This window comes from Siniperca chuatsi, linkage group LG22 (genome assembly GCF_020085105.1).
Source record: "Siniperca chuatsi isolate FFG_IHB_CAS linkage group LG22, ASM2008510v1, whole genome shotgun sequence".
Lineage (NCBI taxonomy): Eukaryota > Metazoa > Chordata > Actinopteri > Centrarchiformes > Sinipercidae > Siniperca > Siniperca chuatsi.
This window is the reverse complement of record NC_058063.1, coordinates 18,873,777-18,888,650: the sequence shown is the minus strand read 5'-3', so window position 1 is coordinate 18,888,650 and position 14,874 is coordinate 18,873,777. Positions and strand designations below refer to the sequence as shown.

Below are 14,874 nucleotides of genomic sequence, written 5' to 3'. Positions count from 1 at the left end.
ATATGATATTATACTTATAATAATTTTGCTCAAAATGACTAAAATATCCCTATTGACCTCTTCAAAAAATAAGAAACTGATAAATGTCTTACCCTTTCATTCTGTCAATCAGTCTGTCTCTCATCCTGTTCTGCATTCACATCTTCACTGCCTACAGTGCTTCAGTCATTCATGAAAATTGCCAGAGCGAGATGTGCAGGGAGGGAGAGAAAGAGTGCAGGAGGAAGAGGAAGGAAAGTGGGAGGAGGCAGCTTTGACAAAATGTTCTCTCATTATCCTTCATTCATTATTCTTTCATCCTGTATCCCTCCACCTTCCTCTTCTCTCATTCTGTCTTTCCTCAAACTGCATTTTCTCTCTTTCTCTTATCTCCCTCTTCAACGCTCTGTGCTGTTCCCATCTTCTGGATTCAGTTTCACTCGCACTCACTTCCTCTCTTTTTCTTTCGCTATTGTTTCTATTTTTTTTTTTAGGGAGGAGAGAGGAAGAGTGGCGAGTTACCATGGCAACAGCAAGCTGGCTGCAAGCTACCTGTTCGCTGGTTTACAGAGAAAGAGAGCGAAAGAGAGAGAGAGAGAGGGGTGAGAGACTGGGTGTCACAGTAACAAAAATATAGAATGTCACCAGACTGAATGAGTCTGGTGACATTCTATATTTGTGTTGTCAACAAACCCCATGAAAAGACCAAAACCAACAATGAATGAACCCTACTAACAAGTATTGTCTGTGTAGCCAAAGCCTGATATAGTAGCTTCTTCATCTGTGCCATAGAGCTCCATTGTCAAAAACTATTAAAACACATCAACAAGCCACACTGTTGCACTGGGTGACTTGTTCCTTCATTAGCATTAACACGGGCACTGTAGGTTATTTTGACTCAATCCCACATACACCGTCCTGCTGCTGAAAACACTCACTAGAGCATCAAACGTTTGCTAAAAACTACAGTGCCCAGCTGTTGCAGGAAATTACTGAGCCTTTAGAAAAAATGTAACCGTATTATTGTGACCCATTTTTAAAGATTTAGGTCTTCACTAGGAGCCAATGGGCTTCGGGCTGAGAGCTATAGACAGGTTGGGGAAGTCGGAAAGAGTTTAGAGACAAACACACACATTGTTGGTTTTGCTCTTTTCAAGGGACTTGTTGACAATAAGAAAAATAATGTCCTCAAAGTACTCCCCTCTCTCTCTACTAAGTCTATTATCTCTCAACCTCTCTCTCCCATCTTCTCTCCCTGCCTCCTTCCTCTCTGTTTCTATCTCTTTCTCTCTGAAGGAAGTGAATACCCACCAAGTACAACGCCACAGGCATGCATCATTATACCTGACCTTCTACTCCTCTACACAGTGGGTGAGAGAGGCAGCGTGAGAGAGGGACAAAGGGGGAGAGAAAGCAGGAGAAAGAGACAAAGAAACAGAGAGATATTAAACTACAGATGGATATGCGCGAGAAGGAGGGGAGAGGCACCCAGTGACGGAGCAGTTGCTATGCCAAAAACCAGGAGGACCAAACACACACATGCACATTCACATTCACACATGCAAAGACACACACACATGCACGCAAAGTAAACAAGGTAGTGGCTCGGTTGAGATGAGTGGAAGCAGGAGTGTCAGAACGATGTTGCCGAGGATGACCACAGCATACTAAGATCTCTGACAGCACACACATGCACACACACACACACACACACACACACAAAGACGATACACACAAACCAAGCTGACTGCCAGAGATGGGCGAGAGCGTTAGCAAATGTGATCATAAGAAGAAAATGTTCCCGACGTCAAATCTTGTTTCTGCAAGATTTTCACCCTTAAAGCTCAAACTTGTGTCAAGTGAGAATCTGTGTGTGTGTGTGTGTGTGTGTGTGTGTGTGTGTGTGTGTGTGTGTGTGTGTGTGTGTGTGTGTGTGTGTGTCAGTACTGCATTTCGACATCATCCAGTGTAACCTGTGAGTTATGACTTCTGGCATGAATATGCAAACTGTTCAAGCAACGAGCAAACCTGCATGCAGAGAACAAAATGTTGACGCTTTCCTACTGGAATACTGGGCCTTTTGCCGTTTGGATAACTGTGCATCTGTTCTCTTCTTACATCCTTGATTAAGTGTTTTTTTCATGACTAAACTGGATTTAATAAGTACAATTAAAAATGGATCACCTGGTCAGTTTATGCCATGGATCATCTTAGTGTATATTAACTACAGTATGTGTCCTCTTGATTCTACCATCTAGTGATACTTCATCTTCTGGGAAAAACTCCCACTACATTTGAAAATGTTGCTAAACACCTTTGCACAAATATTTCTTCCCAACTGTTAATCTTTTGAGGAACAAGCTGATATTTGGTGTTTATGTTTTCCTTCTCTTACTGTAAAAAAGGAAAAATAAATGTAAGAAAGAGATTGGCACGACAGTCGCGTTTTCGTCAGAAAACCCATCTCGCCATAGCGTTACAGCGGAGCCACAAACATCAGCTCTTGTCAACTGGCCGACGTAGCTGCTATCTAGCTAGGGTAACGTTGCGCTACTCTGGGTTTGAATTCTGGATAAGTTATCATCAGTAGTCACTCTCGCTCATTGTGTAATAACATATTTAGAATATGGACTCTTCTGCCAGGCTGAAGCTGACAAAGGATATGACAGGTGTCCCTACGTGTCAGTCACAGATGAATCTGCAGGCTGTAGTTACACAAAGTCAGCGTCAGCAGGTCCCAGGTGTGTAAAATGGATAAAATGGATACGATAACTTGCGTGGTAATACATCCAATATTTGTGGAGATATTTCATTTTGTACCAATGTGGTGAACAGACCAACCGGCAACCGGGACCATTTTTAGCATTTAGGAGGTTATTTCTGATATCGCTGATATCGTTTTTTTCTACTACTTCTATAATTATGAAGCAGTGATTGCAGCAAGTCAAAGTCAAATTATACTGACCTCGAAAGAGACCTAAATTCACAGTTATTTTGCATTTCATTTCAGTCTAATTTCCCACAACTCTCACTTTTACAACTGTCACAGGAAAAACCAACTCCCTTGAGAACAACACAGAATGTGTGAATCCGCTGTATTGCTCTGAGGCATTAAGTGTGTAGAACAAAGTCACCAATGCTTTTCTTTTACTACAATAAACCGATGGCGGCAAAGACATAAAAATAAGATTCAGTTTAACCATACACGTTTCAAATTACCCCCTGCAGTAGTTGTTTGCACATTACACTGTGTATTTTCAAGTCAGACATCCAGAGCCATCTAACGCCTGCCAAGCGCTGATTTGTTTCCAATGCAATCTCATCTTGGGGGTTAATCTATTTAATTTTAGATGATTTGTCAGAGAACTTTCATATTGAGGCCATAAATTCTAATAAAACCAAATAATGCTTGAAGGCATCTGGCTGTGGCCAACACACTACCAACAAGTGCCTCACCTTCCCCACTGACACTATAATTAACCTTGATCCAACCCTTTTTCAGTTTCACTCCTACTCACTCACTGATCAGGTGACCCTTAAAACAAGCTAACAATTATTTTTACTATTAGTTATTCTATTGATTGTTTTTGTGATTAAGTGATTAATGGTTTTGCTTATAAAATGTCAGAAAATGTTGAAACACAGCCATAACAAGCTCCCAGAGCACAAGGCAATGTCTTTAAGGTGTTTGTTTTGTCTGACCAACAGTCCAAAACCAAAAAATATTAAATTTACAATCATATAAAACAGAGAAAAGCAGCAGATTCCCACACACACCAGAGCATGTGTGGCATTTATGCTTGATAAAAGACTCAAACACTCAATCCTATATCTAAATATTTTAGGTACATTTTCTGACTATCAGTTAATGAAGTAATCAATTGAGCACTACTGTGAAATATCATCATCAAGCTTGAGCATATAAGCATCTTGCACTTTGATTGGATAATCACCACCACTTCATAGGCTGGATGCCAGTCACCTGTGTTTACATATACCCATTTAAATTCAGCAAACTCTCACTACTCTGATGGCTCAGGATCAGTCGGTCATGGCGATGAAACACTCATGAATTCCCTGAGATACGGTAGCTGTGCCACTCCAAAGACTTCTAAAGCAAGAACTAGGAAATATTCTGCTTTCTATACTGATTTTGATTATACTGATAACTCTGTTACCATAAAAATGTCCTGGAGGCTCAGTTGGCTAAGATACATATAATACCAATGCAATGAGTTTAAATCCGTTGCATATCATCACCTTTCCTGTCTCTCCCCTACAGAGGTCTTTACAAAAAGAGCAAAACACAAAAAAGAAAGCCTTCAAAAACACCTCAAAAAGGTACCTTTACATCATCAACTTCTCAACGTTTAGGTGTTTTTTCGTACCTGTGATGTCGAGCGGTAGGAAGTGACCCGGTGTGCGTCTCCCAAGGTGCCAGCGTGGTTTTTCTGCGACAGGTGGTCCAATGGTAGCAGAAGTGGCAGTACTGCTGCTGCTGTTGTTACTACTCCAACCCAGCGGGGGGCGATCTGAGCCGCAGGGCGACGGGGAGGGAGACGGGTCAGTCACGGACCTCAGTCCAAACACTGAGGAGGTGGTTTCATCTTCGTAGAGCTGTTTGGACGCCGGCTAGAGGAAGAACAAATGGTAAATGGTAAAGTTTCCAACTACTCAAAGCACACACACACATCGAAGGCACAGGTGAGCAATCTGATCCAGCTGCGTCAGAGAGACCAAAAGGTTGTGAGATTCACGAAATGTGGTTTTGTCCTGATGTGTCCTTGAGCAAGTCAAGTTTCTTCAAGAAGTGTTAGCTGTAAATCCAGATGTAGCAATAAATGCAAACCAGAAAAGTGGTGTTTTTTTCAGACATCCTTAAACCTGCATTAATTGATTCCTTTTGGCCATTTGGGGCCAATGAAACAAGCTGTAAACACAACACAGCATAATCACATTTTAAACAGGATGTGGTGAATGTGTTAGCAAACAGTCGCCTGTTTTCACATCCAGCTGATACAGAGCTAGATATATCTGGCTAAAACACATGCAGAGTTGGGTGATAATTCTCTGTGTGTTCGTCACTACGAGCGACCCCTTTCAGATTACATGTAGTAAATTTTCCATTGTTAATTATTATTACTTTGACGAGTGAGCGTTAGCTGTAATGCTTTCCAATGCAGAAAAACACTATGTATTCACACAATGACACTCAATTAGATGAATGGGATTAAGGGTTAAACCAGGTAATGGCTTACAAGTCATCTAAAACACAAATTCACAATTATTTTTGGTCAGTTTTCTTCTTGCTCCTAAACTGTATTGTAAAACAGTTTTTTTGTAGTGACATCCAAATTTATTCCCATGCATTTCAGCCATCTTAATGCAGCCTGACCCCCTCCATATTCCTAACTTAATTTCCCCTATATATACTCAGATTCACTTATCTCTGCTTTTGTTACATCTTGTATCATACTTTCAACTTCTTTGAGAGATCTTGTTTGTGTATTATGCCCAAGCTATTTTGAAAATTAGACAATAAGGTTTGTTTTTCAAACACAAAAAACTAAATAAACTCTAAATTCAATTAAAGCAAAAATCAATACAATGGGAAACTTGGAGGAGACGAGACAGCCTGGCAGAGGTCATCTATGCATCTACTGCCACCGAAAATAAATTGTTTTTGTTTTGCTTCAAATGCCAGTGAGAGGAAGGAACGATGAAGTAGATAAGAAGTGAGGAGTGGAAGAAAGAGAGACTAAGAGAGAAAAAACATTAAAAAAAAATAAACACAGTACACGTCTCATTTTCACCTGTCTTGTAGTTAGAAGAGAATTATTGTAAAAGACAGAGAACAGGAAAGAGAAATGTGAGTTACAATACTCGAAAGTCATGATTTACAATTTTATAGCTGTTGCGGGAAAGCAGAAAACATAGCAAAGACGTAGAGGAAGAGGAAGTGAAGAGAAAAGGCAGAAATATGGGAAAGATCTGTTTAGATTTGATTTAGCCAGCAGGGACAGAGGCTGACAAGTAGCAGAGTCATTGCTGGTTCAGTTCTTGGTGCCAACGGGACGGTGTAATCCCAGCTGGGAGGCAACTGGCATCTGTCAGCTGCCTGATATTAAACCTTCACTGCCAAAAAGCCCTTAAGCAAGGCATTGAAACCCAAACTGCTTTGGGACTGCTGCAATGCAGGAAACAGTCCAGTCTATCCTTTCTGATGAAATACATATGAGAAACACGGGTATGTGCTGTAGGAATTCAAATCCAAGTTGTCTCGTGGGAATCTGCCAAATTCTAATTGATATTAGCCCAAACAGAAAGAAAGGCATTAACTTAACAGAGCTGTTTAACAGCTTGCTGAAGGAACGGTGCGTCGATATGCAGGAAATGTGCAGCCATCTTGCAATAAAAATCACCATGGGAGTCCATCAAGCTGCCATAATGTTCTGGGAAATAGCCTGAGAACTATTAGCAGCAAAGGCAGAGAAGGAAAGAGTGAAAACAGAGAGGAACTAGCTGCAGAGAGTCTGTTTTATCCATGTGTTCAATTTTGATCCGTTGCCGATACTTTATAACATAATAAAACAATTAAATTACTATTGCTTAAGTCCTTAAAATTCATTTTTACCACCTGACTTACAATCCAAAATTATTCAGTAACCACTGTGTTTCAATGAGCAGGAGCTGACTAACAAATAGCACTGATGCCATTTGTTATTTTAATTTCTGATCAAGTATTAGTGATATTTCCATCTGGAAGACACTAAATGATTTGGCATTTGTTTATGGAAACCTGCTGAGAGTGTGAAAAGGATGATGACTAATTCTGACAAATCTAAAAGAGCTGGTTGGATACATTGTGCAACAGTCTTTGGATACTTTAACAAAAGCAGTGAGGCATTTTGTCACAACACACATTTCAGCTGAAACAGTATTAGTGACACTGAAATAGTAATGTGTCAGCTACTGGGGAGAAGAATAATGTTACTGCATTGTGTTACTGATTAAAGGCTGAAACTACAGTACTCTCTCAATAACGGAGAAGCCGGCAACAAACGTGCCCGACAAAAATGATGCAGTCACCCCAACAGCTTCACACAAGATTTCACAGGGACCCAGAATTTCATTCAAAATGACAACATGCATTGAACACTGGGGGCAGCATACACACCTTGAACGGCTACTTTGTCAGCAACAACTTGTTTATCTGTTTACAGGGCAGCCAAACAATGTTGACAGACACCATCAGTGGGGGTAGAAGGATTCAGATCCTTTACTTAAGTAAAAGTGCTAATACCACACTGTGAAAATACTCCACTGCAAGTAAAAGACCTGCATTTAAAACCTAACTTAAGTAAAAGTATGAAGGATTATCAGCAATATTTACTCAAAAAGTACTCCTTCATGCAGTAAAATGCTCACTGTCAGTGTTTTCCTATTATATAAGATGTTTCTGGATTAATATTACTGCTGCAGTAATGTGTATGTTGCATTTTACTGCTGTAATTGTTTAAAGTTGTGCTGATTTTAACTACTTTATATACTGTTAGTATATAAAGTAGGGTAGTTTATATACACCAATGCATCACCTTCTTCTCGTAACTAAAGCTGTCAGACAAATAAGTAAAAAGCACAATATGTGCCTCTGAGATATACTGGAGTAGAAGCATAAAATGGAAATACTCAAGTAAAGTACAAGTACCCCGACTTTGTACAGTACTTGAGTAAATGTATTTAGTTACATTCTGCCACTGGACACCATCTCGTGTCTTCTGCATTACATGACATGTGCACATGCACTGACTTTTATCCTCTGCATGGCATACAGTACGTGTATGTTTCCTGTGAATCCCTTGTGCATGGGTACATAAGGATGACTCCACCAGTAACCATGAAAATTACCACTGCACAGAGAGAGAGGTATTTAGGTATTTGATCGTAAAAACATTAAATGGCAATTGGAGAAAAATTCTAGCCATAAATATTGAAATAGGAAATTGTATAGTTTTAACATTAAATATAGCTTGCACTCACGAAGTCATTAAAGGGAGACATCAAACATTAAGATACATCATCCTGCCAAATGTAATCAAAAGGCGATATTATGCAAAGTAAAGAAGGATTTATACTCGCCACAACAATGTCGTTGTGAAGGACAAAAATACTTTAGGAGTGTGCAATGAGGTGGGTAACATACAGTAAATATCTGATGTCTGGTTCACTAAGCTAAGAAGAAAGGGGAAAGTGTTGAATAAGTTTAGAAAGAAACTAGTGCAGAAAATAAAGAGTGGAGGAGAGAGAATAAGGGCAAAGAGGGCAGAAAGCGTGGGACGGAGTGACTTAGCATGAGTTTAGTGGGAATGTGAAGGCTGCTCTCTTGCTGTTCAGGGAGAGAAGTGAAAAAGATAAATGAGGTGGACACGGTTTGGTTTCTGAGTGTGTGTATGTGTGTGTATAGCTGCAAGAAGTCAGCTGGTTTCAAGACTACATGAGGTGGACAAGTGTGTGCTTGTGCATGTTTTTTCCTGTTGAAAAGCTCATATGATAAAATAAGAAAGGTAGAAATTATTTTGTGTGTGTGTGCTTACTTGTAACAGATGTGGTGTGAGCGCGTGTGTGTGTTTGTGTGTTTACCAGGAAGATGAAGTCAGGTCTCTTGTTGTTGAGGGAGATGGGCGATCGGCTGAGCGAGGTGGACGTGTCGTCAGAGCTCTGCGAGGACGGATGCCGGAAAGTCTGACCGGTCAGCTTGGTGTCATACAACTGCTCCTCAAAGTCTGCACGCACGTACACACACACACACACACACAAACACATACACAAAGCATCCGACAGCACAAGCACACAAACAGACAGAAAGAAAAAAAGCCTATGAGTTAGCGTCAACTTTCTGCAGCACAATAACCACATGCACACAAACGCACACATGTACACAAGAATAAAAGTGAACTGACACACACACACACACACACACACACACAAACCCACAACCCAAACTCACACACCAGATATCCTATTTGCATGGCCGAGAGCAGAGATCTACTACGACTGCTGCTTTGCATCACCCTTTCCCTTCTGTGACTCCTAGTGCAGCAACTTCTGCCGAGGAACCTTAAAGGACTCGTTAAGTTTGTTTTTAATCCTCTCATGAGTTGCGGGGCTTTCTCTCCTTTCATTTATTCCTTCTCTTCCACTTTTTCTCTATTTCTCTTTCTCTCCACGTCTTGGACTTTTTCTCTCATGCTTCTTCTCGATATCTGACTGTTTCTCCCTCTCTGGCAGCTTAAACGACTCTCCCTCAGGCCATTGTAAACAGATTCCTAACCCCCACCCCCTCTTCTTTCTCCTGCTACACGCACACACACACACACACACACAACCCCTCAGCCAATCCTTTACCCCAAAACACACTCCCGACCCACTCCCCACTCTCCACTCATCCCTAAAGCCCTCTAACACACACACACACACTCCCAGCACCATCCCGCTGACAGCTTTAGTGGAACAGCAGCGTCCGTGAGGTATAGAGTTTTAGGTTGAACTTGCATCCTGGGACAATATGGATTCTTTCCTGGTGGCATGTGGTTGCCTAGCGACACAAGGGGGTGGGTGACAACGAAGGATGTCAACACCTTCCCACCCACCAAAGAGTGGTTTATGGTAACCTCTGTGTATTGATATTGGGGAATATAGTCATAAGTGGGACCTTTAACGGCACCAGAACAAGAAAATAAAAGGCATTCAAGCATCAATCAATATATAAATAAAACTAAAATAAACAAATAATTACCATAACAATCATTCAGAAGATTGTACTTTATGGCACAAAGAAGGAGAAAGGTGCTGTAAAAGACAGATGGCATCAATGGTCTTTATCCACAAAAAGTGAAAACTTCAGTTGTGACAGAAAATTAAACTGAATTCATTTAAGGGAATTGATTAACAGGAGGAGATTACTAATTGCAGGAAACCAAGTGAATTAATTCAAGGGGACAAAATGTTATTTCTCCACTTTGACATACCAAGTAGATCTGAAATGATTAGTCGCTTAAATAAAATAAATTTTGATAATTGTTAAAGTAATCTTTAAGCAAAAATGCCAAAAAAGTGAATATCTGCCTTTTCTCTTAGTCTTCTATGTTAATGAATTTATTTGTTTTGGGGTTTGGGCTGTTGTTTGAACAAAACAAGAAACTGAAACGTCAGCTGGGCTTAGGGAAACTGCACTGGATTTTTACACTGTTGTCTGACATTTTATAGACTAGAAATAAATCTGAAAATTATTTGCAGCCCTAATACCAGAGGAAAAGAGATTGGATTAGTAATATTAATATACTTACAAGAGAGAGCTGAGAAATGATACATTGGTATTGAGAATCGAGTACATTTTTTTCACATTTTACATATTAATTTACAAATTATTTCTCATAAATGTCCAATTTTAAAGGGTCACATTTGAACAGAAATGACTGCATTTGAGGAATTGGAAGTCAAAAACATCCATTTACATGAACTCTGTGTAGCTTTATAGTGTCTTTCAGCACATAGTTTTGGTTTTATGGCCGCAGCTTTACTGTTTTGGTTCACTCTCACTCACTGCTCTGATCGGCGCTTCCAGTCACAGCAGGTAACTGTTTCCGTGATAAACCCACTGTACACTGCCTGCCCAGCGCCAGACAGCAGCCAGACAAAGTTAGCGACTAGCTGGTGAACAGGGTAATTGCATCTGCTTTTAAACGCTGTAAGATGTAATGGCCTTTAGTCTCTGCTGCACAGCCTTCACGGCTGGTAAACACATTCAAAAATGGGGTGAGTTTACAGAAAGTTTGGCAGGTGTCAGATTTAAGTGAGTGCAGGCAACATGGGAGTAGTTTGGAGTCATGAATACGGTCATGAATAGAAATTAATATACAGCAGCACCACCAGAAAATACAAAAAGATAATGATGTGTTTTTATATGAGGGCAGGCAGTCCACCCACCCACAGTTTTTCTGCTGTTTTTTTTTAAATGTCTTTTGACGTCTTCCCTCTGCTAAACTACAAAGTGCCAGCAGCAGGAAAACGTCTATTAAGAACTCACCCGTTCTAAGAGCAATGCCTCTAAACTTCAGAGGAAACACAGGACAGCCTTTGCACACACCAAAACTTTCACAACCTTTAGCACGGATTAATATGAGGAACTTATATATGATGGTTGTAGTTTACAGCTCAACCGCTCTGCATTTTGGAGGTTGAGTTTGAAAGGGTTTTATAAACTCAAGGATGGTACACATCATTTCACCGAGGGATGTAAACCATGACAATGAAAAACTCGAACAAAGAGGTTTTCACAAGATGAGGATTACACGTTGTAGGCTGCTCCTTGTTATGTGTCCCTGAGGTGACACTGAAAACATTTTCCCACCACATGTTGACAGTTAAGTTTTATTCTTTTCTACATTATATGGGAAATACAAACAGCAAGTGAGAGGAAATGAGGGACTGGAAGACAGAAAAAGAAAGGAAAGTGATACAACAACGGAGGATAAGACAAGATTCAGACAAGACACGAGCTGCTTGGGAGGTCTAGATGCTGCAGAAGAAGAAAAGAAAAGGTTTTGGGCACATTCATGCCAACAAGGCACAGGATCTGACTAAGCAACCTGCCTCCTTACAGCACGAAGCTAGCATGCCTGTGCAACCTCTGACCAGTTTAATCTAGTTAGATTTGATGCTCCCACGCAAAAAACTTTCTCATTAATCCCAATGAGCATCATGCAAGCTCCTGCTAACTCACAAACAGTTAGTGTAACGCTGCTACAGCATGACTCATATTAGCTGCTGTGCTGTGCTGTAGCTGCAGTGTAGATACTTGCATTTATTTTTTTACAGTAAAAGCTGGACCACTTTCTAAAAGGTTAGAAAGTTAAAACTACTGAATGGCTTTATTAATGGTTAATAAATTGTTTACTAATGCTTTATAGTCAGTTATAACCCATTAATAAGAACAGCTTTTGGTTTGTGAAGTGGTAAAAAAATGTGCCCAGTGTTTATCCTCCTCCAGCAGGACACTGTCTTTTTAGCTCTGGATCAAAATTCTTTCATTACCTATTTATTAAAATGTACAACCGGAAACTTGATGGATTGTTATGAGAACTCTTTATCGATGACTTATTAGCATTTATAATGGCAGATGACTTACTGCTTGCTGCTTTATTGAAGGGTGAGAAACCAACTATCTTTTATTAATGACTGTATTAAGCTTTATAGCTGCAGAATTGATGGTTTATTAGAAAGTGAGGTTTCTAATTAAGTTTTACACTTGAGTTTTTGTACAGATTAAATGAATCAGATGGACTGGTTTTATGAAATTTTTTGGTGAGCTTTAGAGGTGCTACAACCTGGCAAACCACAATTTGTTTGTATTAATGGAATATAAGTGATCTTTACGTATTAGTAAATAATTATTAATCATTAATAAAGCCATTAGTTACAGCTTATAACCCTTTATAAAGGGTAACTTTAAGTGGTTCCCAAAAAGCTATGCATCTCTTTGAAGGATCGTAGCCTAACCTAAAGTAATGTATAGTTAGATAACATATTTAAAATATAACTGAAATAACTGAAACTTTGAAGGGGAGGCAAGTTTTGCATCAAATTTCTCTCTTTGAATCCAAACGCGTCTGTTTGCAATTAAAGTTTGGACATAAATATTAATGATGACATGATAAACTGAGAACTTGTTTGTTCACTGCATTTGCCAATTCCTCAGGAAGCTATTAGACGTTTCACTTTGTAAGCGCTTGCTTTAAGAAAACACGTCCCAGGCTATTTGTATTCATAGAGGCATATTACACACCCAGTGCTCATGATAGAGAACTGTCTATTTTGCAGTGTTAAAAATAATTGATTATAAATTGCCTGACTGCCGCATGCAAAAACAGCAGTATCAGCCGGTTAGTAAACAGTGAGCAGAAGCCAAAACTCATCTCATCCAGACTGCAGCGGCCCAAAGAAGTGAGGCGTCAGCAAGAGTCCGAAGACACAGGGGGTACACAGACTGATAAGGAAAAAGAAGAGTTTGAGGAGGAGGTGGAAGAAGTGAAGGAGAAGCAGATGAAGATGAAAATGATGCAGAGGAGGAAAAGGACGAAAGGGGAGAAAAAAAGACAACATACGGAGGTGAGGAAGAGGAAGAAGAGGAAGTAGGGAAAGAAAATGAGGGAAAAAAGAAGCAGGAAAGAAAAAGAAGAGGGGGCTCATAAAAGAGATGCAGAAGAAGATGAAATAATAAGAGGCATGATGAGTAGGAAGGGTATGAAATTAGGGGAAAACAGAAATCAAGAAGCTAAACTGGATAATGTGACATGAAACGAGGTAGAACTTAAATAGGGGACAAACTACAAAGATGAAGAATTAAGGAGATACAGTGCAGAGAAATGAAAAATGAACAGACAGTGCAATAACAAGAAGGAGGGCCACAGTAAGAAGAAGCAGCAAATGATTAGAAAAACGGCAGAGGAAGATGTATGTGTCAAAAAACAGAAGAGGGAAACAGAGAACAGGCAGCAGAAGATGATGTAGGCGGAGTACAAGAAGAAGAGCGGCACTGCAAGAAGGTAAAGACGAGGCAGTTGCAGAAGAAATACTGGAGAAAAGGGACAGAAGAATCAGAAAAAAGGTTAAAATGACACCAAAATAGACAAAGTAGGTATAGAAATGCCACTGAGGCCCAATCTGTCAAACAGCACTAACAGGGAAGGAAATGCTGGCAGAGTTGGCTCTGGACTGAAAGGTAGGTGATTAGAAGATTAAAAAAAAGGACCCAACATGTTTCTGATTAATCTCACATCAAGTATTGAAGCTTTATTGTTTCCTGCAGCAAAAGTAGTGCGTTAGTAGCCTCAGCGAAGTTAAAGTACCTTTTTCTAAGAAGACTTCACACATTTTAACAAATTGCTTTATTAATGGTTAATAAATGCTTTAAAGATCAGTAATAAGGCATGAACACGGAAACGTTTGGGGTGCCATTTGGTTTGTGAATATCCTCCTCCAGCAAAACCTGCTTTTCAGCCCCTTCTATTTATTTAAAGGAGTGGTTCAACATTTTGGTGATAAGCTTATTCACTTTCTTGCCAAGTGAGATGAGAAGACTAATACCACTCTCATGTCTGTGCATTGAGTAACAGAGTTGGAGCCAGGAGGCGATTAGCTTAGACTGGAGCCAAGGGGAAACTGCTAGCCTGTCTCTATCCAATTCAAAAATACGCCCACAAGCACCCCTAAAGCTCACTAATTAACATGTTGTATCTTGATTGTTTATCAGTACACAAAGAGTAATGTAAAAACCAGAATGTGTTGTCTTACAGGGAGTTACAAGCTGTAATCACTGCATATTTCAAAACGTATTTTCTAAAATGTGAAACTATTCTTTTACAGAGGTACATAAAAAGACATAAAAAGTGTTAAAGGAGGATATGCACCTAGGGGATATACCGGCAACCCCAAAGTAGTCAATTGCTAAACTGTTAGACATTAATAAATCACTTATTGAGCATTAATAAAGCCATTACAATTAATAAACCTCTTATGCTACGAATCATTAGAAAGCAATACCCACATTCAGTGGTGGAATGAAGTACTCAAGTACTATAATTAAGTGCAAATTTTGAGGTACTTAGACATTAATTAGGTAGCATAAAATGGAAATTTTACTTTACTACATTTAATTGGACAGCTATAGTATAGTTACTAATTACTGGGCAGATTACGCTTTTACATGATCAGCTTACAAAATATGATGCACTGTTATATATTAAACAAACCAAAGGTACTGTATATAGGTAAAATTGGCTCCATTTTGACCAGCTACAGCATTTTACATGCTGCTTACAAAGTAATGCATCAGTA

The 14,874-nt window shown here is 39.6% G+C and overlaps 1 protein-coding gene across 1 annotated transcript in view; it reads right to left on the bottom strand.

Annotated features, from left to right (window-relative positions):
* Positions 1 to 14,874, bottom strand: part of nhsl2 (NHS-like 2) — a 156,009-nt gene that overhangs the window by 21,680 nt on the left and 119,455 nt on the right. Inside the window, 2 exon segments of the mRNA XM_044183455.1 lie at positions 4,368 to 4,611; positions 8,620 to 8,762. Of these exon segments, the coding sequence (XP_044039390.1) occupies positions 4,368 to 4,611; positions 8,620 to 8,762 (387 nt within the window).